The following is a 27,815-nucleotide window of genomic DNA, read 5'->3' as shown; positions in this document are numbered from 1 at the left end:
GCACAAGGAGGTATTAGCAGAGGAACTCTACGCCCTTCTAAAGGCTCATGCGGTTGAGCCCGTTCCACCAGGGGAAGAAGGGCAGGGATTCTATTCCAGGTATTTCCTTGTGCAAAAGAAGACATAAGTACATAAGTATTGCCATACTGGGAAAGACCAAAGGTCCATCGAGCCCAGCATCCTGTTTCCAACAGTGTCCAATCCAGGTCACAAATACCCGGCAAGATCCCAAAAATGTACAAAATATTTTATACTGCTTATCTCAGAAATAGTGGATTTTCCCCAAGTCCATTTAATAACGGTCTATGGACTTTTCCTTTAGGAAGCCGTCCAAACCTTTTTAAAACTCCACTAAGCTAACTGCCTTTACCACATTCTCTGGCAACGAATTCCAGAGTTTAATTACACATTGAGTGAAGAAACATTTTTTCCAATTCGTTTTAAATTTACTACATTGTAGCTTCATTGCATGCCCCCTAGTCCTAGTATTTTTGGAAAGCGTAAACAGACGCTTCACATCTACCCGTTCAACTCCACTCATTATTTATAGACCGCTATCATATCTCCCCTCAGCCGACTCTTCTCCATGCTGAAGAGCCCTAGCCGCTTTAGCCTTTCCTCATAGGGAAGTCGTCCCATCCCTTTTATCATTTTCGTTGCCCTTCTCTGCACCTTTTCTAATTACACTATATCTTTTTTGAGATGCGGCGACCAGAATTGAACACAATATTCGAGGTGCAGTCACACCATGGAGTGATACAAAGGCATTATAACATCCTCATTTTTGTTTTCCATTCCTTTCCTAATAATACCTAACATTCTATTTGCTTTCTTAGCCGCAGCAGCACACTGAGCAGAAGGTTTCAACGTATCATCAACGACGACACCTAGATCCCTTTCTTGGTCCATGACTCCTAACGTGGAACCTTGCATGACGTAGCTATAATTCGGGTTCCTCTTTCCCACATGCATCACTTTGCACTTGCTCACATTAAACATCATCAGCCATTTAGACGCCCAGTCTCCCAGTCTCGTAAGGTCCGAGACTGCCAGTCAGTTAGAGATTATGTGCATTTTCTGATGATGACCCCTATCCTATTGGAATCAAAAGAAATAAAAAGCTGGGTGGACTATCTGTGGGGTCCTCATTCGCTCCACGTATAGGCCAGTGCTTGCTTGCAGTCCAAGTTGTGCAAAGTACTTTTGCCAGGATGGGCATGAGGTCGGGGAAAAAATGTTGGCAAGACAATCAACTGGTTCAGATGAAACTTCAACAGAACCTTCATTAGGAACTTAGGGTGCGTGTGGAGGACTAATCTGTTATAATGAAACTTAGTATAAAGTGCATCCACTACTACAGCCTGAAGCTCACTGACCCTACGAGCTGAAGTAACAGCCACCAAGAAATGATCTTCCGGGTCAACTACTTCAGATGGCAGGAATTCAGAGCCTTGAAAGGAGCTTTCATCCACTGGGTGAGAACAACATTGAGGTCACATGACACAGGCGGAGGTTTGACAGGGGGCTTTGACAAAAGCAAACCTGTCATGAACTAGAGGCTGCCAGAGATGGGCTTACCCTCTACATGGTGATGATAAGCACTAATTGCACTGAGGTGAACCCTTACGGAGACTCAGAGAGGTGTAGAAGGTATTCAATCATGGTCTGTGTAGGGCAGGAAACAGGATCTAGGACCTTGCTCTCGCACCAGACAGCAAACCTCCTCCATTTGAAAGAATAACACCTCTTAGTGGAATCTTTCCTGGAAGACAGGAAGACCCGGGCGACACCCTCTGACATACCTAAAGAAACAAGTTCTAGGCTCTCAAAATCCAGGCTATGAGGGCTAGAGACTGCTGGTTGGGATGCAGAAGAGATCCCTCGTTCTGCGTGATGAGGGTCGGAAAACACTCCAGTCTCCACTTCGGAAAATAACTCCAGAAGAAGAGGGAACCAGATCTGCCGTGGCCTGTAAGGTGCGATCAAGATCATGATTCTGTGATCTTGCTTGATTTTCACAAAGCCTTCCCCACAAGAGGAATGGGAAGATACATATAAGACTTGTTCTCCAGTGCAGGAGGAAGACATCTGACGCTAAGTCTGGAACAGAACTGAGGGACTTGTGATTCAGTTGAGTGGTAAAGAGGTTTAATGAAGGCGTGCTCCACACTTGGAAGATCTCACAGGCAATACCCATGCTGAGGGACCATTCGTTCAGTTGCATAACCCTGCTCAGGCTGTCAGCTAGACTGTTGTTTTTGCCTACCAGATAAGTGATCTGAAGGAACATACCTAGTTGACAATCCCAGAGCCACATTCGGTTGGCCTCCTGACACACAGGGTGTGATCCGGTTTGTTTGGACAATCAGTAATATTTATCTTCAAATCATAAACAAAATTAGTATAGACAATTGAGGAATAAAAGTTGCGTGTTGTGTGGATCCAAGTGTAAATTTTCTTAGTTGATATTTAAGATGGATTAGTGTGGTATGCTTTCTTGAATAGGTTGGTTTTCAATAGTTTACGGAAATTAATTATGTCGTGGGTTGTTTTTATATATTTTGGTAATTCATTCCATATTTGCGTTCCTATATAGGAGAAACTGGATGCATATGTTAATTTATATTTTAATCCCCTGCAGTTGGGATAATGGAGATTCAGGAACGTACGTGATAAACTAGTAGAGTTCCTGGTTGGAAGATTCATGAGGTCTAACATATATCCCGGAGCTTCACCGTGTATGCTCTTATGAACCAGGGTGCAGACCTTGAACATAATGTGTTCTCTTAGTGGAAGCCAATGTAGTTTCCCTCTTAGGGGTCCTGCACTTTCATATTTCATTTTGCCAAATATAAGTCTAGTTGCCGAGTTTTGTGCAGTTTGGAGTTTTTTAATAATTTGTTCTTTGCAACCGGCATATATGGCATATATTGAATTGCAGTAGTCTAGTTGGCTTAATACCAATGATTGTACCAGTCTACAGAATATTTCTCTTGGGAAGAACAGTTTTATTCTTTTGAGTTTCCACATTGAGTGAAACATCTTCCTTGTTGTGTTTTTCGCATGGTCTTCCAGTGTAAGGTATCGGTCGATAATGACTCCCAGTGAGACTAGACTGGTATGAATATCAGCTAACACCAAATCTGATTATAGCAAATACCTCCTTCCATTAGCTTCCCACTATTACAGAACCTGTGAGATAGTTGTGTCTATCAACCAGCAGTTGGAGATAGAATGGATGCCAAAAGAGATATGTCTCAGCTCAGTTTTTAGTTCTATGGAAGATTTCGGGGTTTCTGGGCCAGCTGGAGTTGTCCCTAATCTCACCCACACTCACTCTGATGGAGGATAGCCTTTCCCCACACTCACCCCTGTGGGGGGATAACCACTAACACTTGAGGTTTCCTCACAATTCTTCTCTGGTTTTCTGAAATTACAAAAGAACAGGGTTAGGGGATGGAGGGGATGAAATGGTCTGACCTCTCAGCCAGATGCACCTACTCTCCATCCTTTAACCCTGTCCTTTTGTAATTACAGAAGCTGTCTTGTGTTTCTGCTTGCTAAAAAAAAAATCAAGAAGAATTGTGAGGAGTGTTAGCGTATTATTGTAATGTTATCCCCCCACAAGGGTGAGTGTGGGGGAGGGTTATCCCCTACCAGAGTGAGTATGGGTGAGATTAGGGACAACCCCAGCTGGTCCGGAGACCCCAAAAATCTTCCACAAGTTGGCGAGCCAGCCAGGAGTCAAACCTAGAATCTTCTTATCAACTGTTAGTGTACTCAGTGGATCAAGGGGATAGTGATGTCTTGCACGGTGATGATGAAGTTAGCCTGGTGACAGAGTGCCAGAAGAGGGTATGTACCCTGTTTTTTATTTTGATGATTGCTTCTTGTTTTTTTTTTTGTTTAGTGATTACATACAGCAAAATATACCCATTGCCATGTGTTTATAAAAACAGTCCCTTCATATCTTTTCTGTAATTTAGCTTGAGTTAACTCTGTTCTATTTCTCATCAGTCTGTATCTTGGTGAAACATGCTTTTAAACATGCAGAACTGATACCTGACCCTTTCCTATTTCTATTTTTCCTTTATGGGTTTTGGACATAACTGTGGGACATGGTCTCACTGAACACCCCTGTTGTTTATGTCCTGTTCTAACCTAAGTCTCTCTTCTTCATAAAAGAGAGCCATTCTCAAACACTGCCATTGGTCCGGCAGCTCCCGTGGATTTGGACGTTTTCCTCTACTTCTGGCTGGCTTGAAAAATTGTGGACAATTTTGGGGTCCCCGGCCAACAGGAGTTGTCCCTACTCTCACCTACACTCACTCTGGTGGAGGATAACCTTCCCCCTCCCTCACCCTTCTAGGGGGATAACCTTACAATAATACACTAATACTCCAGAGGTTTCCTCATAATTCTTCTCAGGTTAATTTAGAAAGCAGAGAAACACAAGACAGCTTCTGTAATTACGAACGGACAGGGTTAGGGGATAGAGAGGATGAAACGAGCTGACGTCTACCTAGATGCACCTACTCTCCACCTCAGTTGGCAACTGAATGCATATATCCTGTGTGTACATGACTGTCCCTTGCTAGAATGTTCTCTGACCCAGACTAGAAGGTCCCGTTCTCTGAGACCCCACCCCTCAGCAAAGATCAGGTGATTTACAAGAAATGGTCAAGTAAAAAGAAAGGGGACTGAAAACAGGTCCCACAACCACTAAACAGATGCAAACAGCAAAGGTCCCCAGACCCACTGTCATAAACTACTTGTGATGATAATGTGCAGCCCTCACGTCAAGTAAAAAAAAAAAAAAAATTCCTCTGCTTCTTGTATCCTTTAGGCTCTGGTTGTTCTTATATATTTTTTTCGTTTGTATTTCTGCTATTGCCTTCCAAAACGGTTCTCTATCTCCAGCAGGCGGATGGACACACTTTTCAGCCTTTGGTTCTGTGTGATTTGCTCCTGGCCCAGTTGGTCAACTGGTCTCCAGTTGAGCTTTACATGTGGCTTCAGTCTGCAGAGGATTGTTTTTTTTTTTGTTTTTTTTTAATAAGCGTAACAGGAAGTCTTTATTAAAGTTTAAAGCAACACATACAAAACAGTATAAAGGTCAACTACAGTCACAGTGTCAGTGAACAAATAGCAGCACACTGGAGTAACATACAAAACTTCCCTATTTATAAGTTTTGACAAACCCTCCCACCAATTGAAAAAAAAAAAGGAAGAGGAAGTACACACAAACCAAATCCCTGTCTCTGGTGCCCTGCAAATTTAATTCTTCCCTTCCTTCACCTCTCCCCTGTTTTCTGTGGAGCTCTCTTTTTCTAGCACAACAACCTAAAAAAAAAAAGAAAGAAAGAAAAGGAAAGGAGAAGGAAAGAGGTTTACTGGACAGTGAGGGACAGAGAATCAGTCCTAATCCTTTCTCATTTGGGGTAAGACTTGTGGAGACTGTGAGCTTGGGGATAGCAGCCAACCTAAGTCTGACTAAAGTTCCACTCAGAACCGCTGGTAAGGCTGCAAAGTTCAACTCGGTGCAGGGGAAGGGATACTGACTTAATGTTTGGGACCACGTCGTGCTGAGCTTGTGATAGTCAAGGTGAATGGTGACTCCTGTGCAGGCAGTTAAGTGTTCTTGCTGTGGGACTCACCGGCCAGGTCAGGGAACTGTAGTGCGTGCAAGCCAGGAATCCCGCAGGACGCAGAGAAATTTTTTTTTTTTTAATTTGTAAAATTTTATTAATGCTTCAAAATTACAAAGTCATACAGAACAATTCTTCTTCAGAATACAAAAATAAAGGAAAAGAAAACAGTAACATTCAAGCTTTGTTAACAGACATTTTCCCCCTCCCCTTTTATCCTTCCCTCCCCCCCCCTAATGCCCCCCACCTTACCCACCCCGGTCTCCTTCTCCATTTCCATCCTAAGTCCTTATTTCCCGTTCTCCTTCTTCTTTTTTCAATATCCCTTCCAGTTGTGACCACTCTTCTGCACCAGACTTATATTTTCCCTTACGTTTATCTGTCAATTTCTCCATTCCCATCAGGAGATATAATTTATCTGTCCAATCTTGTTTCGTGGAGCCTGTTCTTTGCTTCCATTTCAATGCTATTGTTGTTTTAGCTGCTGCCAAGCTCATACGCTTTATTCTAGTTTGCCATACCTTCCCTCCCGTATTCCCATAACCCAACAGACAACATTTAGGCTCACAGGGGAACTGTACTCCTATCGCTTGTGTGATGAGTCCCGTAACCATCTCCCAGAAATCCTGAATTATCAAGCATTCCCACCATATATGAAAATATGTCCCTTTCTCCTTTTCACACCTCCAACATATATCTGAGGCGGTGGAGTACATCATTTTTATCCTATCTTGTGTATAGTACCAGCGACTCATAATTTTATATGCATTCTCCTTGACCAGCACACATATGGATGCCTTTTTAATCTCCACACACATCTTCTTCCATTCTTTCCAGCTAAATTCCTGTTTGAGATCTTGTTCCCAAGCTTTCATATATGGTAGCTTTTCGAAGTCAGTACCTCTAATATGCTCATACAATTTAGAAATCCCTTTCCCTCCCCCACTTATGATCCCCCACAAGTTTTCGAATTGTTCATTCTCCACCCAATTCCCCTTATGCCATTTTGCTGTCATCATATAATTTTTGACTTGGAGGTAAGCATAGTGATCAGTCTCAGGGAGATCGTATTCCCTTCTAATCTCTTCAAAGGTTTTAAGGGTACCCTCTGACGTGAACTCCCGGAATCTAATTAAACTTCTGTCAAACCATGAGGTCATTATTTTATTCTCTTGTCCCCCCGGAAAGCCCAGCTCTTGGGTAAGCCAAGCATAAGAAGATCTACTTTGCACTCCCCTTAATCTCTGTTTGAGTCTACCCCACAGTGTAAACAGATGTGAAATGAAAGGGTTTAAAGTCAATGTTTTATAGGATGATTCTGGGAAAGAACCCCAAAGTAGTGCATCCAGTCTTCCTGCTTGTACAAATATCTGTTCCAACCGTGTAACCTGTGAGAGATCTACTCTGCTCCATACTCCAATTTGTCTCAATTGTGCTGCCCAATAATACCAAGTAATGTTAGGGATTCCCCTCCCTCCTTGTTCTACCGCTCTCCACATTATTTTCCTTGACAGTCTAGCCGGGTGTCCTCCCCATATGAATCCCCCTAATTCGGCCTGTATTCTCTGCAATTCTCCTTTAGGTACCGCGATGGGTAGCGTTTGGAATAAAAATAACAGCCTGGGAAGTATATTCATCTTGACCGCCGCTATGCGGCCCCACCACGAGAGCCAGCCCTCCTTCCATTTTATTAAGTCTCTCCGGATGGCCGAAATAAGTGGCGTATAATTCAGTTGGTATAGGTTAGTAAGATCTCGTGATATGTGTATGCCCAAGTAGCGAAAACTTTCGCCCGTCCAGCGAAAGCCGAATTTCCTCCCTAACTGTTCTATTTCCTGGTCCATTGCCGTGACCCCCATAAGTTCAGATTTATCAAAGTTTACCCGAAATCCTGAGAGCTTCCCAAATGAATTCAATTCTTTTATAATCACCGGTAGTGTGTCTATGGGGGATCCGATAAAGAATAGGATATCATCTGCAAATAATGCTATTTTGTGATCCATCCCCCCTAGTCGAACCCCTTTTATTTCCTTCAGTAACCTTATTCGCTGAGCCAGAGGCTCAATGGAGATGGCAAACAACAATGGAGATAAGGGACACCCCTGTCTGGTCCCCCGTTGTATATTAAATGGGCTCGACCATCCCCCATTAACTTTAATCCTTGCCATCGGGTGTTCATACAGCCTTTTCACCCAGTCTACGAAATAGTTTCCCATCCCCATTTCTAGCATCACTTCCCACAAATACAGCCACTCCACCCTATCAAATGCTTTTTCTGCATCTACTGTAAGTAGCGTCATGGAATCTCCCCTCCTCTGTGCACCCCACATCAAATTTAAGGTTCTTCTAATGTTATCTGCTACCTGCCTGTGCTTAATGAAGCCAGATTGATCTTCATGTATAAGTGATGGTAGGATTCCCTTCAGTCTGTCAGCCATTACTTTAGCTAGGATCTTAATATCTGTGTTCAACAGGGAGATCGGTCTATACGACCCACATAATGTGGGGTCCCTCCCAGGTTTCACCAAGACCGATATCCCTGCTTCTTGCATACTTATCGGAAATCCCTTCCCCAGAAAACAGGCATTACCCACCCTTACTAGGAGAGGTCCCAATTCTTGTTGAAAAATTTTATAATATTTGGCGGTGAACCCGTCCAACCCCGGGGATTTCCCTCCCTTTAAGCCTCTGATAACCCCCAACACTTCTTTCAGCGTGATTTCGGCCTCAAGTTCCCCTCTCTGTTGAGCCGTCACCCTCTGTAGACCTAATCCCTTTATATAGTCTCTGATGCCCTCTACAGTGGCCTTGGATTCTTTTTTGTATAAGGCTGTATAAAACTTCGTGAACTGATCCCTAATCTCCTCATCAGTATGAAATATCTTATCTGCTTGCCCTTTGACTTTAGTGATTGTGCTCTGAACCCTTCTGTCCCGCAACCCCTTAGCTAGTCATTTCCCCGCTTTATTACTGAACTCAAAAAACCTCTGCTGCATTAATTGTCTATGAAATTCCATGGTTTTCATCTGGATCAGCTGTAGTTCCGCTCTCCATTTTTTCAGCTCTTCTACATGTTGGAATCCCCCTCCCTGTTGATGTAGTGCTTCCAGTCTCGTTAACTGCTTCCGGACTTCTAGCTCCCGCTCCACCCTCAGCTTCTTCTTATATGCCCCTTTCTTAATTAATACCCCTCTTACTACCGCTTTAAGGGCATCCCAGACTATCCCCTCCGTCACCTCCCCATTATCATTTATTTCCAAATATTCCTTTATGGTTCTTTTGATTTCCTGACAATCTGTCTCTCCGTCTAACAGGGATTCATTTAACCTCCAGGTTCTTCCTGTTGCTTGCTTGCCCCACCCTTCTAGGGTAACCCAAATGGCTGCATGGTCAGAGGCATGGATGCTCTCGATCTCTGCGTCCATTGTGTCCCCCCAAACCCTCCGGCTGCCCCAGATGGCGTCAATTCTAGCATATGTCCCCTGTACATGTGCGTAATGTGTGTATTGTCGCTGTCCTGGATGCTTCAGGCGCCATATGTCTACAAGATCTAACTCCCGCATCAGCCTGAGAAATTGATGACCATTATATCTTCCTCCCCCTTCCCGCCCGTCCGAATGATCAAGGATTCCTGCTGGGTGGTTGAAATCCCCTCCCATCATCACTATTCCCCCCACAAAGGAAAGCAATCCTGCCCTGATAGCTTCAAAATACCTCCCCTGTCCCTTGTTTGGTGCATACAGGTTTATTAGGGTAATATCTCGATTATTTACCTTCCCCTTCACGGCAATGCAGCGACCCTCCTTGTCATTGTATACAGACTCTTTTACAAACTGCAGATGCTCTTTCACATAAATCACAAGCCCTCCTGTCTTATTTCCCCTAGAGTCAGCCAGTGCAAATCCCTCCCCCAATCCTTTATTCATAATTAGTGGTTCATCGCTCTTCCTAATATGTGTTTCCTGTAGCATTATGATATCACATTTCAATCTACGCAATTCTCTAAAGATTATACTTCTTTTACCCTGATTATTTAATCCGTTAACATTCCAGGACCCAATACGTAACCTCCCACCCCCCTTCTCACTCTTATCCCCCCCTGTTCCTCCCCCCCTCCCTCTCCCAATCCCCCCTATCCGCTGGCAACCTCCAGTGTGTGCCAGTATTCCCCTCTAGGAAGCACCCCCTCCTTAGAGCATGGCTACCCGATCAAACATCCCTCCATACATCCCCTTCCCCTTCTTGTGTGCAACCTCTATAAACAATTCCCCCCATCTCAATATCTATATTTAACCCCACATCATCTTAAATTGTATTCATCCGCTCTCTATAGCGGAAAACTCACTCAATGTCCACATTCAGTCTATTTCATATTCACGTGCCATCTGCCTTCTCCATTGCTTCCCTCTCAGCCTGTGTGGAAAGACGATTTTTCTTTCCCTCAACCAACTTCCAGCCCGTCTGTTCCTTTCTCTCGGATCTGCGCTGAGAATGTTGTGTGGGTTCTTCCCCTCTCGGAATATCTGTGCATCCCATCTCTTTCAGTGTTTTCCACGCTCCCTGTGGTGACTGAAGGCGGCGAGTGATATTTCCCACCGTTACTTGTAATCCAAACGGAAACAGCCAGCGGTAGCGTAATCCAGATTTTTGTAAATAGTTGGTAATCTCCCGAAATTCTCTTCTGCGCTGTAGAGTTTTCCAGGCCAAGTCCTGGTACACCCGGAGCTTAACTGTTTTCCACGTGATGTCTCCTAGTTCCCTCGCTTTTCTCCATACTCTTTCTTTGACCGGGAACCTGAGAAAGCATGCCACAATGTCTCGGGGCAGTCCATTCTTCGGTGATCCTAAACTTCTGTGCGCTCTTTCTATTTCTACAGGTTCCATCTCCAGTCTTTCTTCACTTGAGTCCTGGTTCAGCAAAAAGGCACAGATTTCCTGCACCACCTTCTCTGAGTCTTTATATTGTTCCTCCTCGGGTATGCCTCGAAATCTCAGGTTGCACCTTCTGGTACGGTTTTCTAGGTCTTCTATCAATGATTCCATGTCTGCCCTTGCTTGCTGCTCAGATTTGAGGGAACCCCGGATCTCCTTCACTTCCAGCGCTACTGCCTCTGTTTTTTCTTCATTTTCCGCCATTCTGTTTCCGATCTCCTTGACTTCCTCGCGGAGCTCTGCTACTGCTGTTTGAATGCTGCGTCGAGTTGTCACCACCTCGTTCTTCAGCTCTTGAAACCATCTAGCGAAATCTCTTTTGCTGATCTCTGCCTCGCTATCAATCTGCTCTTCGGGGTCCGATTCCGATTCACTCTCCTCGGCCGCCATCTTGGCTCCTCGTGACCGGAGACCCGCGCCTTTGCCTGCGCTCGCAGATTCCGACGTAAACTTGAATTTCACCAGCTTCTTCTTTGCTGCCATATTTCAGATGTACTTTTCTCGCGGTGGGGGTTATTTTTTCGCGATTTGGTACTGGGGACGTCTCAATTTCGCTCTAAAGTTCTCGGAGCTCGCTGATCAAGCAGCCATCTCCTCAGCTGACGTCACTTCCTCCGACGCAGAGAAATTTGTCGGAGGCAGCATGTCTTTGGATTTGGCACAGCATCCGAATATGCTGGGGACTTCGGGCTCACCGACAGGGCCCGGTGAACAGTTCGATGCAGAACCCGGGAGCAGGAGCCATTTTGTTGAGCCAACTTGGAGTGAGGAACAGCCTCTGCTCACGCACTGAGTACAGCTGCCATTTTACGGCCTCAGGCCCCAACAGAGCATTCAGCTGCATTGGGATCTTTATTTTCTCCAGAGTTCATATTGCTCTTACACCAGGTCTATTTACTGAAGCAGGGACAGTCAGAGTTGCTGCAAGGTGCTTCAGTTTCTCACCTCGCTGCCCTTCCGGCTCCTAAGAGATCTCATTTAGACCTCCAGGAGTGGGCAGATGAGGCTACCTATGATTCTCCCTCTCCACACCCTTGCATACTCTCTACATCCATGGCATACGCAAGGGTGTGGAGGATATTCGAGGGCTGGCGTTCTGAGCATGGACTTTCTCCCTTCTCTGCTTAGATCATGAACATCCTAGCATTTTTCCAGGCAGATCTTCAGTAAGGATTGGCATTGGGTTCTCTAAAAGTTCAGGTTGTGGCTATGACCTGTTTCAGGGACAGACTACAGAAGACGTCTCTTGTGGCTCATCCAGACATTGTTCGATTCTTACAGGGAGCAGGCCGCTTATGGTTTCCCTCTCGTACACCGTGTGCAGAGCAGAACCTTAATTTAGTCCTTTGGGCTCTTCAGAAGCCTCTTTTTAAGCCACTTCAGAGGGCATTCTTGAAAGATCTTACACTAAAGACAGTGTTCTTGGTTGCTGCTGCGTTGGCACACAGAGTTTCGGAGCTTCAGGCTCTCTTGTCAGGATCCCTTTCTTCGCTTTTCAGAGGTGAGAGTCTCCCTGCGAATGGTTCCTTCCTTTCTTCCGAAAGTGGTATCAGCATTTCACCTCAACCAATCTGTGGAGCTTCCATCCTTTTGCAGAGGACGAGAAGGCTCAGTATTCTGCCTTGAAACTTCTCAATGGGCGTAGAGTCCTCATTAGATAGCTGGAAGTCATGTATGAGTTTTGCAAATCGGACAAACTGTTTGTGCTTTTCGGTAAACAGAGGCTTGGCCTTATGGCTTCTAAGCCCACAATTACTAGATTCCTGAAGGAGACTATCACGTCAGCTTGCTTAAGGGAAAGCAGGCTCCTCAGGCCTTGTGGGCTAATTCTACGAGGAATACAACATCCTGGGCAGAAACTACCTTACTGTCTCTGGTGGATATTTGCAAGGCGGTGATGTGGTTGACGTTGCATACCTTTTGCCAAGCACTACAGGGTGGATGCTGTGCGCAGTCAGCAACCGGTTTTGGAGCTTTGGTCCTCAGGGCAGCGGCGCCAGGATCCTACCCACTGTAGGGATTGCTTTTAAACATTCCACAGATTCTGGAATAGTGGGAAGCTAAGTAATGAAAGGAGAAATTTTCTTTTCATTAGTCCTTCCTACTATTACAGAGGCCCACCCAAAGTTTCTGAGATGTTTAGTCGGTACGAAGTAATGGGCCAAATAACGACCGTCACCTTGCATGGTGTTTCCTCCATATCTCTTGTTCTCTACAAGTTGTCCAGAGAGGAGAGAGGTCCACCATGTTTGCTCGTCTGGTTAGTGTTAGGTTAGCAAATTGTTTAAGGTTGTTGTGTTTATTCTGAGTTTATCCTTACTGCTTGTCTACATAAATCCTGAGGAGCTGGACTGGATTCCAAGAGAGATGTCTCAGCTTAGTTGTCAGTTCTCTATCTCCATCTGCTCATTGATGGACATAACTATCCCACAGCTTCTGGAATAGTGGGAAGGACTAATGGAAAGAAAATTATCAGGTAAGAACTAAATTCTCCTTCAATCACAAGTTATATTGTTAATGTTGAGGGAGAGATTTGCTACAGTCAGATTTGGTGTTAGCTAATATTCACACCAGTCTGCCAAGTCGGGCGGGCAAATGTTTGTTACCCCTCTAGTGTTTTTGTTATTTTAATAAAATTTCCCTTTGGTCTTTTTCCAGTTTGTTCTGGTCTGCTCACCTTTGCTTAGTTATGCTCAGTCTAGGAAGCAACGTTCCTGATCTGGAAGCCCCCGTGATGAAATGAACTTGGACACTGTAGCCATTATGAAGACATGGTTCAATAAATCTCATGAATAAGATATCAACATACCTAGCTATAATTTATTTAGGAGGGATACAGAAAGCAGACAAGGAGGAGAATTAGCTCTCCAAGTTAAAAACAGTATTAAAATAAGTGAAAGGCAGGGGGTATGGGCAAAAGAGGCAGCACTATGGATCATCTTTGAAAGAGAAGATGACACTGCCATCCTCACAACTGTAATCTGCAGACCTCCATCTCAAGTAGAAAAAATGGGCAGAGATCTGATCAATGATATCATCATCAAAGTGGGAATGAAGAAAGTGATAATACTGGATGACTTAAACCTATCAAATTTGGACTGGCATATCCCATCTACAAATCTGGAGAGAAGTAGAAAAATCATGGATGCCTTAAAGGGGTTTTGCTCAGGCAAATGGTGGCAGAACGTACTAGGGGAGCACAAATGGAGAAAGTATGTCTAATATCTAGGTGGGTGCCAGTGATCATCACAGTGTAATTTGATATGGAGTTCAGTTGTATCAAATTCAAAGACAGATTTCAACACACACTAGCTTCAGTATAATGGAGAACTGTCTATTCATGTTCAAGTGTACAGTGCTGCGTACGTCTAGTAGCGCTATAGAAATGATAAGTAGTAGTAGTAGTAAGTACCTGAAGGAGGGGCTGACAGAGTAGGAGGAGATGAGATGTGGAAAAACTGTGAACTAAACTGAAATGAGTTTTAAAAAGGGCAATGGATTTTTATGTAATGAAAATAAAGGAGACAATATGGTTCCCTAAACAAGTGGCTGCAAAAATAAAGACAAAACAGGTAGTGTTCACAAAATATAGAAGATTGCAAGAAGAATACCAGGCAACATTAAAGGAGAGGGAAATCAAGACAGCAAAAGCACATGCAGAATCAAAAAATGGCTAAAATGTAAAGCAAAGTGGCAATATTTTTTTCAGGCATATTGGGCAGAAGAGAAATGCAAGACTTGAGGATTCTGAAGACAGATGTGTGGAAAGTAATGCGAAAAACACAGATATGCTAAACAAATACTTCTGTTTCGTTTTTACAGAAGAAAATCCTGGAGAAGAACTGCAAATGACTAACAAAGGTACATGTGAGAAGGCAGTAGATACCACACCATTCATGGAAGAACGTGTTTTATGAGCAAACCTAAAAGCGGACAAAGCCACAGGGGATGGATGAGATACATCCTGGGATACCAAGAAGTTCTGGTGGGTTCTATAAAGGATGTATTTAACAGATTATTGAATATTTGAATGGTTCCAAGGGATTGGAGAAGGGCAAATGTGATCCCAGTCTGGTCCCTCTGTATAAAAATTGATAACAGAGAAAAGGTGGGAAACTACAAGATCAAGGGCACACGCTGGATATGGTCTACTTAGATTTCAACTAAACTTTTGACGCTGTTCCTTATAGGAGGCTTATAAGTAAACTAAGTACTCTGGGGGTGGATCCCAAGAAAGTGATCTGAATTGGGAATTGGTTAACTGGCAGATAATAGAGGGTTGCGGTAAATGGAATTCACTTGGAAGAAAGAAAGGTTAAGTAGTGATGTGCCTCAGGAATCTGTCCTGGGACCAATTCTATTCAACGTCTTTCAGAGCAATATTGCTGAAGGGTTAGGAGGAAAAGTTTGCTTCTTGAGAATGATACGAAGCTTGGCAATAGGGTGCACATCCATGAGAAGTAATCTAAAACAAATTAGAAATGTAAGGTAAAACTTGATAGGTAAGCTTTAATGCAAAGAAATGCAGAGTGGATACAGAAATCCAAAGGAGCTGTATACAATAAGAGGAGAGAGGCTGAAGTGCACAAACCAGGAGAGGGAGCTCGGGTGATAGTGTCTGACGATCTCAAGTTGACAAAAAAAAAAAAGGGACAAGGCAGTGGCCAAGCCAGAAGAATGCTAGTGTGCATAGAGAAAGGCATAACCAGCAGAAGGAAGGAGGTGATAATGCCCCTGTACAAGTTGTTAGTAAAGCCCCAGTTTGGAGTACTGTAATTAGTTTTGGAGGCTGTATTTTGCTAAGGATATAAAAAGAAGTGGTTCAGAGGAAGACGACCAAAATGGTATGGGGGTCTGTGACAGATGTATGAGAAGAGACCTGAATACATATACCCTAGAGGAGAGGAGGGACAGGGGAGGTATAATACAGACGTTTAAGTACTTGAAAGGTATTAATGAACAAATTTCTTTCAAAGATGGGAAACCTATAAAACTAAAGGACATGAAATGAAACTAGGTTAAAAGCAACAGGAAATACTTTTTCACAGAAAGAGTGATGGATACCTGGAACACCCTCCTGGTAGGAGTGATGGGGATAAAAACGGTGATGGATCCCAATACAGGAACAGGATGCGATCAAAGCAAAACAACTGACTTTCACACTTCCAAAAAACAGCAGACACAATCCTAAACAAAAAGAAGAGGTAACCTGCATATTTGACAAAGAGTGAAAAGTACGAATCTAGCCACCTTGCTATACAGACTAGATGGATCATGCTAGTCTTTATCTAATGGCTGTTACTATATACTGTATCTTCTATCAGGGTTTTCAAGTTTAATGCTTCAGAAACATGTGCCCAAACATCCCTGGGGTGCATGAGATAAACTCTTCTTCAGTGATAAGCAGAAAATAGCAACCTCACCCTTCAGTCCCAGCTGATGGCCAGCCATGATGACCCTCCATGGGCCTTCACCAGGCTCAGACACTCCTGAGGAGTGAAAGACTATGGGAACCAGCACAGAGATGCTAACCCATTGCTCAGAGGTTGCTGAGATGTTGAGATTGGCATGGTCAACCAGTGGAGATGCAACATGCTTCCGCAGAGCAGAGTTAAGGGGCATGACATCACTTCCATCTAGGTCCCCATTAGGGCAGAACTGCAGCTCAGTGACAGATTGAAGGAAAGTGTTCCAGTCCTAGAGTGAGAGACACAAAGATAGACACACTGAAAAACAGTAGTATATATTATTCAATGCAGTAAGTGTGAAGAAAGGTGTACAATGATACAATGAGCTGAAATAAACTGAACTAACAAACGCCATAAATATTCTGTTTACACGTGATACCAAGTTAGTTAAGTGGAGAAAAAGACCTCAGTAGTCACCGCGTGGCAGCAGAACATGAAATGCACTCAATGCCCGCATTTCTATGACTCCGTTCTTATCATTGGTCAAAAACCTCCACTGCAAGTAAATATAAGTAGGTTGTGACCCAGTGGCGTTCCTAGGGGGGGCTGACACCCGGGGTGGATCGCTGATGCGCCCCGCCCCCCGGGTGCAGCGCCCCCCGGCACAGCGCGACGCCCCCCCCCCCTGCAAAAGAACTGCCGATCCCCCGGCAAAAGAACCCCCACCCCCCGGGTGCACGCCGCTGGGGGGGGGGGGGGGGGGCGCGCCTGCCGGCTCTTCATTTTCATGCTCCCTCTGCCCCAGAACAGGAAGTAACCTGTTCCGGGGCAAAGGGAGCATGAAAACGAAGAGCCGGCAGGCGCACGGCACCCCCCAACGGCGTGCACCCGGGGCGGACCGCCCCCCCCCCCCTTGGTACGCCACTGTTGTGACCGATTTTCAATATTACTTAGAAATTAGGTGATCTAAATAGTGTTACTTAGCTTTAAGTTTGCCCTATAGTGTTACTTAGCTTTAAATTTGGGCACATTTCTTTGACAGACTTTGTTGAAAACAGGAAAACGATAGTTTCTTAACAAGAAATATTGTTTTTAAAACTCCTTGACCAAAAGCAGGGTCACTTGAAGACACTTGGTCAATGCAGTAATGTCTTGAAAACATATGAACTGAGCCTAAGATGCCACCTTACAACTGTCTTCTGTGGATGTATACTGCAATTCATGGGTGGCCCAAGGCAATCTGCTGTATGAGGCAAGGGATGAGATTGCGCCCCCAGCATCTCGTCCCCCCCCCTCCACAGCTACAATCAGGGAGTAAGGTGGTTGGGAGTGATACAAAATTACAAACTAACAGAAGCCAAGCAATTAAGTTTATTACATAGTGACATAGTAGATGACAAAAGCATGAAAATACATATATATTATGAGGTGGATTCTATAAATCATGCCTAAAAAGTCAGCGAGGAAAAAGCCCCACTTCAGCACTATTCTATAAGCCACATCTAAGGTTAGGCACAGTTAATAGAATAGCACTTAAGCACAGGGGTCACATGTAAATTTAGGTGCATGCAAATTTACACATGGAACCTCCTTATTCTATAATTGTACATGTAACTCAAATCCACACCCACATTCTGCAAAACACCCATGATCCTCCCATTTCTGTGCCGCATGAAAAATTTAGGCACATCCATATTAATTGATTTCAATTAGCGCCAATTGCTTGTTAGAAAGCCAATTATTGGCACTAATTGACTTATTATTCAATTAAATTGTGCACGCAAATAGAACGAACACCCAAATTTGTGTGTGCAAGTTTTGGCGACTTTTATAGGATTAGGGGGTATATGCTTATAAAACTGAACAGCCTAAAGGAGTCAAACCATATACAAAAGAAAAATGTCCAGTTCATTCCACCAGGGTTCAGCCCTCTGGTGCTGGTGGCCATCAGGGCCTAGCTGCACACCACAGAGAGAAGTCAATTGTATGTAAATTATAATTATTCATTTACAGAGCATTCCCAGGTAAACCAATAAAACTCTCCCAAGGAGAGGTACAGAGCAGAAACAGAACGCTTCACATTACAACTCAACATACAAACTCTGGTGTCAAATCTGTGATAGCAACACAAACCTCCCTCAACTATCAGACACAGTGTGATGTTAGACAAAAAACCTTGCAAATAGACCTTCAGAAGCTTACCATCCAGCACCAAGTTAAGAACTCAAATATATCAACACCACCCACGAAAAGTTAGAACTGCAAATGGTGTGCTGGAGCTGGCTCACACCGGCTTGCAAGAGCTGGTAGTTAATTTTTCTGGCATTTTGCGAGCCGGTTGTTGAGGCAGGTCGAGCCAGTTTGCCTTGCCTCCCCCCGAGCTACAAGGTCCCAGCACATACCTGAGGGCAGCCACCCTGGTGGTCTAGAGAATTCTTCAGGGCAGGAAAGACCCCCAGTCTTTCCTGCCTGCTGCCGGCACTGACCCTCCCGCTGCCGCATTGATCTTTAAAAATGGCTGCCGAGACTTCCAGTGGAAGTCTCGCAAGGCTACCGTTTGAACTCTCAGCAGCCATTATGAATCGGCGCCGGGAGAAAGTGTGCAGACATGCCAGGCAGGAAAGAGGGGGCTCTTTACTGCCCGAAGAGGTCACTAGACAACCAGGGCACCACATTAAGGTAAAGGAGGGGAGGGGAGGGGAGGATAGGAAGCCCGCCTGCCTGTCTGCACGTCAGCCTGCCCGTTTGTCCACAAACCCGGACAAACGGGCATGCTAGCAAAACCCGCCCAGTTGTCCAGCCATGTCCTCAAAATGAGGACATATCCGTGTAAAACCAGATGTATGGTAACCCTATCTGTGACGCATATTCCAAAAGTTAACATATTCCAGTTTATAAATCCAAAATAAATCACATTTTCCTACTTTTGTTTGTCTGGGCATTTTATTTTTCCATCACATTGGTCCCAGTATATCTTTTCTGCTTTCCTGTCTTCTGCTAATTCTGTTTCCAGTGTCCACAGTCCTTAAGTAATTTTTACTCTCTCCTCTTGTCTTGTTCCATTCCATCACTACACCTGTCTCTGACATATTGATCTTTCTCTTAAAGCTCTCTCCTCTTGTTTTTTTTCTTTTCTGCCTCTCCGTCCACTCAAATTTCACTCTCTTGCTCTATTCCTTTTCATTTTTCATCTACTTATCAACTTTCTTTCTCCTTCTCTCGTCCTCTAGCTTTCACATTTCCATCTCGCACACTTCCCAGCTTCCCATTCCCTTGTAGACTCGGAGGAAGAAAGATGTGGGCTGGGGGTGCGGGGATGGAGATGCCAGGGAGAGGGGCGGCGGTAAAGCTCTGGAGAGAGGGGAGAGACAGACTTGAAGAACAAGTAGGCCGGCCAGCAACAAAATGCCACTCCCTCAAAAGTGCCACCTGAGGCCACCGCCTCAGTTCACCTAATTATAGGGCTGCCCCTTCTGCAACTTAACATGCTGAAGTTAGGACACAAAGTGGTGAACTAGATTAGAAACTGGTTGACTGGCAGTTGTCAGAGGGTGGTAGTGAATAGAATTTAGAGAAAAACAAAAGTGAGTAGTGGATTGTCCCAAAAATTGATATTACATAGTAACATAGTAGATGACGGCAGAAAAAGACCTGCACGGTCCACCCAGTCTGCCCAACAAGATAAACTCACATGTGCCATTTTTTGTGTATACCTTACCTTGATTTGTACCTGTCTTTTTCAGGGCACAGACCGTATAAGTCTGCCCAGCACTATCCCCACCTCCCAACCACCAGCCCTGCCTCCCACCACCGGCTAAGCTTCTGGGGATCCCTTCCTTCTGAGTATTGGGGCCGATTCCATTCAGCATATTTGTGAGTAACACTACTGAAGGGTTAGAAGGGAAAGTTTGCCTTTTTATAGATAATATGAAGATTTGCAATAGAGTGGACAACATGAAAAGCGATCTAAACAGATTAGAAGAATGGTCTATTTGGCAGTTAAAATTTAATGCAAAGAATGTAGAGTGAGGCACCTGGGGTGTAGAAACCCAAAAGTGTTGTATTTCCTAGGGGGTAAGTGGCTGATAATCACAGACAGGGAAAGGGACCTTGGGGTAATAGTGTCAGAGGATCTTAAGGCAGCAAAACAATGGGGAGGCTACGAGCTGAGGTGCCTGGCAGCCGGGGATAACCTGGTGCCGTGCCCCTAGCCCTGCCCCCCCAAACATGCACAGCTCCTAAGGATCACGGGAGCCACGAGGAGGTAGCGCATCATAGACATGTGATGAGAGGGTGCCAACAGGAGGCATAGTGGCGCTTATAAGCCACAATTGTGAGGCCTGCACCCTCTCTCTTCCGAGGCACGGCAGGAGGGGGAAGAACTCGGTGCAGTACCACACATGCTGCAGAAAGCAGAGGGCTCTTGTATCTCCATCAGTTATGCCTGACTCCCCTCCTTCATCTTGGTGATACAGCTCCCCTCACTCTCTTTCTTTTCCTCTCCTCAGCTCCTGATTCACGTCACAGTTGGAAGCATTCTCTCTTCCCGCCCGCCTGGCACCGGCTTGGCCCTGCTGGTCTCATTCCACATATGCGCCGGCCACACGGTCTCTGTGGCAGGCAGCCCTAGTGCGTGGTGTGTGAGTGGAAGGTGGTGGCTGTAGCCAGAAGGATGCTAGACTGCACAGAGAAGGGCATATCCAGTAGAAGAAAGAAGGTGTTAACGCCTTTGTACAAGTTGTTGGTGAGGCCCTATTTGGAGTATAGTGTTCAATTCTGGAGGCCGTATCTCACTAAAGACATCAAAAGACTTGAGGCAGTTCGGAGGAAGGCAACAAAAAATGATATGGGGCTTGTGCCGAAAGATGTATGAGAAGAGACTTGAAGACCTCAATATGTATACCCTAGAGGAAAGGAGGGGTGGGGGGGATATGATACAGACATTTAAATACTTTAAAGTAGGGCTGCATATTTAATGCATTAATAACACGATTAATTCGTTAAATGTTTAACGTGAGTTAAAAGTTTTAACATACATTAACGCCAGGTCTGGCTCCCTCATCCATTGTTCCCTTTGTGGGCATACCTGGGCTGCAGAGACCAGCTGCTGGATCCCGGTCCGGGTTGGCTCTGCTGCTGTGCTGTTCCCAAGCAATTGGGGAAGGTGGAGCCACACCCATGTCCCGGAAGCAACCACGGAGGTCCGGGGCAAGGTTGGAGTTCTAAGCAGCAGCACTGCTGGGGCCCAGAAGAGGTGGAATGTGAATGTTCTCTCCTCCCTTAGTCCTGCTCCTCTCGGCTCTCTGACATTTCCTTCCTGTGCTTCTGAACCCTCCTCCCCCCCCCCCCCCCCCCGTGGTCCCCATTCTCTCTCTTTCTCCCAACAACTCTTCCTGTGCTTCTGAACCCTCTGTAGCTTCCTGCCTACTCTGACAGAACTTCCTGTTTCCCAGCGGGACGCTACAGAGGCTTTGTGCGGCTGAAAGAAGCAGCATGCCTTCAGCGCTGAAGACAAGTCAGAGGGCCAAGAAGAGCAGGTATAAGGAAAGAGAGAACCCAGAATGTAGACCACGGGGGTGGGAGGTGGGTGAGGGTTAAGGAGCAAAAGATTTGGGGGAGAGAGAGAATGGGGATCACGGGGCGGGGGTTCAGAAACACAGGAAGAGTTATTGGGAGAAAGAGGGAGAATGGGGACCAGGGGAGGGGAAGAGGGTTCAGAAGCACAGGAAAAGTTGTTGGGAGAAAGAAAGAATGGGAATCATGAGATGGGAGGGTTCAGAAGCACAGGAAGATCTGCTGGGAGAGAGAGAAAGAGATGTGTTTGAGAGGGACAGATGTTGGAAATAGGTGATGGAAAAAACAAGGGAGATGGTGATAGTGGAGTGGAGGGAAGAGACAGTGCCCATGGAGTGGAGGTGAGAGAAGAGGCGGTGCCCATGGAGGGGAAGGGAAGGGGAGAGAAGAGAGACAGTGCCCATGGAGAGGAACAGAAGGGAAGATAGATAGGAGAAAACGGTGCCCATGAATGGGAAGGGGAGGGGAGAGAAGGAGACGATGCCCAGGGAAGGGAACAGAGAACGGAAGAGATGGTGCCCATGAATGGAAAGGAAGAGATGGCAACTTGACAGAATTGAAAAGGAGGAATAAATGGATGAAAGTTGAATGTGAAAGATGGATATAAGGCAGAATGAGAAAGAGGAGAAAAAAAGAAATAGTGAATACTAGACAGGAGGCCCTGGAAGAAGGTTCAGAGCACAGGGAAGCAGAACCAGAGACAGGAACGAGATGATTGGAAAGATAAAAATCACTAGATGTTAAGATAAATGATTTTATTTTTAGTTTAGTAATTGAAAAATATCAGTTTTGAGAATTTACATCTATATATTGCACTGTACAGGAGAAAATGTGAGGGGGCTGCTTTATGCGATTTATCGTGCCATTAAAATTTATAATCGATGGACACTAATATTTTTCAAGGGGAGAGAGAATGCCTGATACACCTAATCTAAGTACTTCTTTAGTTTGTACTTTTTTTAATAAAAATGAGAAAATAAGAAAAATAAGAGAACTAAGAAAAGGGAAAAGATATATGGAAAAAAAGAAAATTAAAGTTATTACGTTTTTAGACCCATGAGGATTGGAAGCCTGTTTAATGCTGTTTAAGCATAATGATGGAAGCCACATGAGCACTCCTACGGTCCAGTTATTCAAAAAGTATTTATTTAGATGGTTGGGATATTTTTGCTGGTTCTTTATCTCCCGGCATTTGCTTGCTACTATGCTTGCAGCTCACTTATGCAGAGGACTAAAGTAATAGCTGTGAAGAACAAAGTCTTCCAAGATAGGAGTTTCAGGGAGGCTGATTCTAGTGCCTCGAAAAGTGGTTGCATCAACTGGGCTAGTACTATACTAAGATCCCACTTCACCGCTGGTTTTCTCACTGGAGGCTTAGTGATCCTGCTTCTACATTGTAGAAAGTCTCTTGCTGGTCCAGGCGGTGGAGCCCTGCCCCCACCAGCTAAGAGCTCCTGTTCTTCCTTTTTTTTTTCTTCAGCAGGCTTTTTTCCTACAGCTCACTAGAGCCAGGGCTGTTTAAACACAGGTTAATTTACAGCCGGGCCTTTCTCACACCTCTCACTAGAGCCAGGCTGTTTAAACACAGTCTCAAAATATAGCCAGGCTTTGCAAACACAGTCCCCAAAATGTAGCCCGGCTTTTCAAACACCTTCTCCAAAATGTAGCCAGGCTTTTCAAACAGTCTCCAAAATGTAGCCAGGCTTTTCAAACACAGGCCCAAAGTATAGCCAGGCTTTGCAAACACAGTCCCCAAAATGTAGCCAGGCTTTTCAAACACAGGCCCAAAGTATAGCCAGGCTTTTCAAACACCTTCTCCAAAATGTAGCCAGGCTTTTCAAACACCTTCTCCAAAATGTAGCCAGGCTTTTCAAACACAGTCCCCAAAATGTAGCCAGGCTTTTCAAACACCTTCTCCAAAATGTAGCCAGGCTTTTCAAACACAGTCTCCAAACTGTAGCCAGGCTTTTCAAACTCCGGCCCAAAATATAGCCAGGCTTTTCAAACCCAGTCTCAAACACAGGCCCAAAATATAGCCAGGCTTTTCAAACCCAGTCTCAAACACAGGCCCAAAATATAGCCAGGCTTTTCAAACACAGTCTCCAAAATGTAGCCAGGCTTTTCAAACACAGTCTCCAAAATGTAGCCAGGCTTTTCAAACACAGTCTCAAACACAGGCCCAAAATATAGCCAGGCTTTTCAAACACAGTCTCCAAAATGTAGCCAGGCTTTTCAAACACAGTCTCCAAAATGTAGCCAGGCTTTTCAACACAGTCTCAAACACAGGCCCAAAATATAGCCAGGCTTTTCAAACACAGTCTCCAAAATGTAGCCAGGCTTTTCAAACACAGTCTCAAACACAGGCCCAAAATATAGCCAGGCTTTTCAAACACAGGCCCAAAATATAGCCAGGCTTTTCAAACACAGTCTCCAAAATGTAGCCAGGCTTTTCAAACACAGTCTCCAAAATGTAGCCAGGCTTTTCAAACACAGTCTCCAAAATGTAGCCAGGCTTTTCAAACACAGTCTCCAAAATGTAGCCAGGCTTTTCAAACACAGTCTCCAAAATGTAGCCAGGCTTTTCAAACACAGGCCCAAAATGTAGCCAGGCTTTTCAAACACAGGCCCAAAGTATAGCTAGGCTTTTCAAACACAGTCTCCAAAATGTAGCCAGGCTTTTCAAACACAGGCCCAAAGTATAGCTAGGCTTTTCAAACACAGTCTCCAAAATGTAGCCAGGCTTTTCAAACACAGGCCCAAAGTATAGCTAGGCTTTTCAAACACAGTCTCCAAAATGTAGCTAGGCTTTTCAAACACAGTCTCCAAAATGTAGCCAGGCTTTTCAAACACAGGCCCAAAGTATAGCTAGGCTTTTCAAACACAGTCTCCAAAATGTAGCCAGGCTTTTCAAACACAGGCCCAAAGTATAGCTAGGCTTTTCAAACACAGTCTCCAAAATGTAGCCAGGCTTTTCAAACACAGGCCCAAAGTATAGCTAGGCTTTTCAAACACAGTCTCCAAAATGTAGCCAGGCTTTTCAAACACAGGCCCAAAGTATAGCTAGGCTTTTCAAACACAGTCTCCAAAATGTAGCCAGGCTTTTCAAACACAGTCTCCAAAATGTAGCCAGGCTTTTCAAACACAGGCCCAAAGTATAGCCAGGCTTTGCAAACACAGGCCCAAAGTATAGCCAGGCTTTGCAAACACAGGCCCAAAGTATAGCCAGGCTTTACAAACACAGGCCCAAAGTATAGCCAGGCTTTGCAAACACAGGCCCAAAGTATAGCCAGGCTTTGCAAACATCTTCTCCAAAATGTAGCCAGGCTTTTCAAACACCTTCTCCAAAATGTAGCCAGGCTTTTCAAACACAGTCCCCAAAATGTAGCCAGGCTTTTCAAACACCTTCTCCAAAATGTAGCCAGGCTTTTCAAACACAGTCTCCAAACTGTAGCCAGGCTTTTCAAACTCCGGCCCAAAATATAGCCAGGCTTTTCAAACCCAGTCTCAAACACAGGCCCAAAATATAGCCAGGCTTTTCAAACCCAGTCTCAAACACAGGCCCAAAATATAGCCAGGCTTTTCAAACCCAGTCTCAAACACAGGCCCAAAATATAGCCAGGCTTTTCAAACACAGTCTCCAAAATGTAGCCAGGCTTTTCAAACACAGTCTCAAACACAGGCCCAAAATATAGCCAGGCTTTTCAAACACAGTCTCCAAAATGTAGCCAGGCTTTTCAAACACAGTCTCAAACACAGGCCCAAAATATAGCCAGGCTTTTCAAACACAGTCTCCAAAATGTAGCCAGGCTTTTCAAACACAGTCTCAAACACAGGCCCAAAATATAGCCAGGCTTTTCAAACACAGTCTCAAACACAGGCCCAAAATATAGCCAGGCTTTTCAAACACAGTCTCCAAAATGTAGCCAGGCTTTTCAAACACAGGCCCAAAATGTAGCCAGGCTTTTCAAACACAGGCCCAAAGTATAGCTAGGCTTTTCAAACACAGTCTCCAAAATGTAGCCAGGCTTTTCAAACACAGTCTCCAAAATGTAGCCAGGCTTTTCAAACACAGTCTCCAAAATGTAGCCAGGCTTTTCAAACACAGTCTCCAAAATGTAGCCAGGCTTTTCAAACACAGGCCCAAAATGTAGCCAGGCTTTTCAAACACAGGCCCAAAGTATAGCTAGGCTTTTCAAACACAGTCTCCAAAATGTAGCCAGGCTTTTCAAACACAGGCCCAAAGTATAGCTAGGCTTTTCAAACACAGTCTCCAAAATGTAGCTAGGCTTTTCAAACACAGTCTCCAAAATGTAGCCAGGCTTTTCAAACACAGTCTCCAAAATGTAGCCAGGCTTTTCAAACACAGGCCCAAAGTATAGCTAGGCTTTTCAAACACAGTCTCCAAAATGTAGCCAGGCTTTTCAAACACAGGCCCAAAGTATAGCTAGGCTTTTCAAACACAGTCTCCAAAATGTAGCCAGGCTTTTCAAACACAGGCCCAAAGTATAGCTAGGCTTTTCAAACACAGTCTCCAAAATGTAGCCAGGCTTTTCAAACACAGGCCCAAAGTATAGCTAGGCTTTTCAAACACAGTCTCCAAAATGTAGCCAGGCTTTTCAAACACAGTCTCCAAAATGTAGCCAGGCTTTTCAAACACAGGCCCAAAGTATAGCCAGGCTTTGCAAACACAGGCCCAAAGTATAGCCAGGCTTTGCAAACACAGGCCCAAAGTATAGCCAGGCTTTGCAAACACAGGCCCAAAGTATAGCCAGGCTTTGCAAACACAGGCCCAAAGTATAGCCAGGCTTTGCAAACACAGGCCCAAAGTATAGCCAGGCTTTGCAAACATCTTCTCCAAAATGTAGCCAGGCTTTTCAAACACCTTCTCCAAAATGTAGCCAGGCTTTTCAAACACAGTCCCCAAAATGTAGCCAGGCTTTTCAAACACCTTCTCCAAAATGTAGCCAGGCTTTTCAAACACAGTCTCCAAACTGTAGCCAGGCTTTTCAAACTCCGGCCCAAAATATAGCCAGGCTTTTCAAACCCAGTCTCAAACACAGGCCCAAAATATAGCCAGGCTTTTCAAACCCAGTCTCAACACAGGCCCAAAATATAGCCAGGCTTTTCAAACCCAGTCTCAAACACAGGCCCAAAATATAGCCAGGCTTTTCAAACACAGTCTCCAAAATGTAGCCAGGCTTTTCAAACACAGTCTCAAACACAGGCCCAAAATATAGCCAGGCTTTTCAAACACAGTCTCCAAAATGTAGCCAGGCTTTTCAAACACAGTCTCAAACACAGGCCCAAAATATAGCCAGGCTTTTCAAACACAGTCTCCAAAATGTAGCCAGGCTTTTCAAACACAGTCTCAAACACAGGCCCAAAATATAGCCAGGCTTTTCAAACACAGTCTCCAAAATGTAGCCAGGCTTTTCAAACACAGGCCCAAAATGTAGCCAGGCTTTTCAAACACAGGCCCAAAGTATAGCTAGGCTTTTCAAACACAGTCTCCAAAATGTAGCTAGGCTTTTCAAACACAGTCTCCAAAATGTAGCCAGGCTTTTCAAACACAGGCCCAAAGTATAGCTAGGCTTTTCAAACACAGTCTCCAAAATGTAGCCAGGCTTTTCAAACACAGGCCCAAAGTATAGCTAGGCTTTTCAAACACAGTCTCCAAAATGTAGCCAGGCTTTTCAAACACAGGCCCAAAGTATAGCTAGGCTTTTCAAACACAGTCTCCAAAATGTAGCCAGGCTTTTCAAACACAGTCTCCAAAATGTAGCCAGGCTTTTCAAACACAGTCTCCAAAATGTAGCCAGGCTTTTCAAACACAGGCCCAAAGTATAGCCAGGCTTTGCAAACACAGGCCCAAAGTATAGCCAGGCTTTGCAAACACAGGCCCAAAGTATAGCCAGGCTTTGCAAACACAGGCCCAAAGTATAGCCAGGCTTTGCAAACACAGGCCCAAAGTATAGCCAGGCTTTGCAAACACAGTCCCCAAAATGTAGCCAGGCTTTTCAAACACCTTCTCAAAATATAGCCCGGCTTTGCAAACACAGTCCCCAAAATGTAGCCCGGCTTTTCAAACACCTTCTCCAAAATGTAGCCAGGCTTTTCAAACACAGTCTCAAAATGTAGCCCGGCTTTTCAAACACAGGCCCAAAGTATAGCTAGGCTTTTCAAACACAGTCTCCAAAATGTAGCCAGGCTTTTCAAACACAGTCTCAAAATGTAGCCCGGCTTTTCAAACACA

General features: G+C 44.7%; 1 protein-coding gene across 3 annotated transcripts in view; it reads right to left on the bottom strand.

The window, feature by feature from the left end:
- The window catches only part of TMEM219 (transmembrane protein 219), a 123,858-nt gene that overhangs the window by 50,168 nt on the left and 45,875 nt on the right, over window positions 1-27,815 (bottom strand). For 2 of the 3 annotated variants that reach the window (XM_030209569.1, XM_030209570.1), the window contains exons 3-4: window positions 16,004-16,277; window positions 15,645-15,767 (exon numbers count right to left, since the gene is read on the bottom strand). In XM_030209569.1, coding sequence (XP_030065429.1) covers window positions 15,645-15,767; window positions 16,004-16,277 — 397 coding nt within the window. The remainder of the gene's footprint in view (window positions 1-15,644; window positions 15,768-16,003; window positions 16,278-27,815) is intronic. The other variant, XM_030209571.1, reaches the window with a different exon arrangement.

This window comes from Microcaecilia unicolor, chromosome 7 (genome assembly GCF_901765095.1).
Source record: "Microcaecilia unicolor chromosome 7, aMicUni1.1, whole genome shotgun sequence".
NCBI lineage: Eukaryota > Metazoa > Chordata > Amphibia > Gymnophiona > Siphonopidae > Microcaecilia > Microcaecilia unicolor.
The sequence above is the reverse complement of the archived record's forward strand: the minus strand, read 5'-3'. Positions and strand labels throughout refer to the sequence as shown.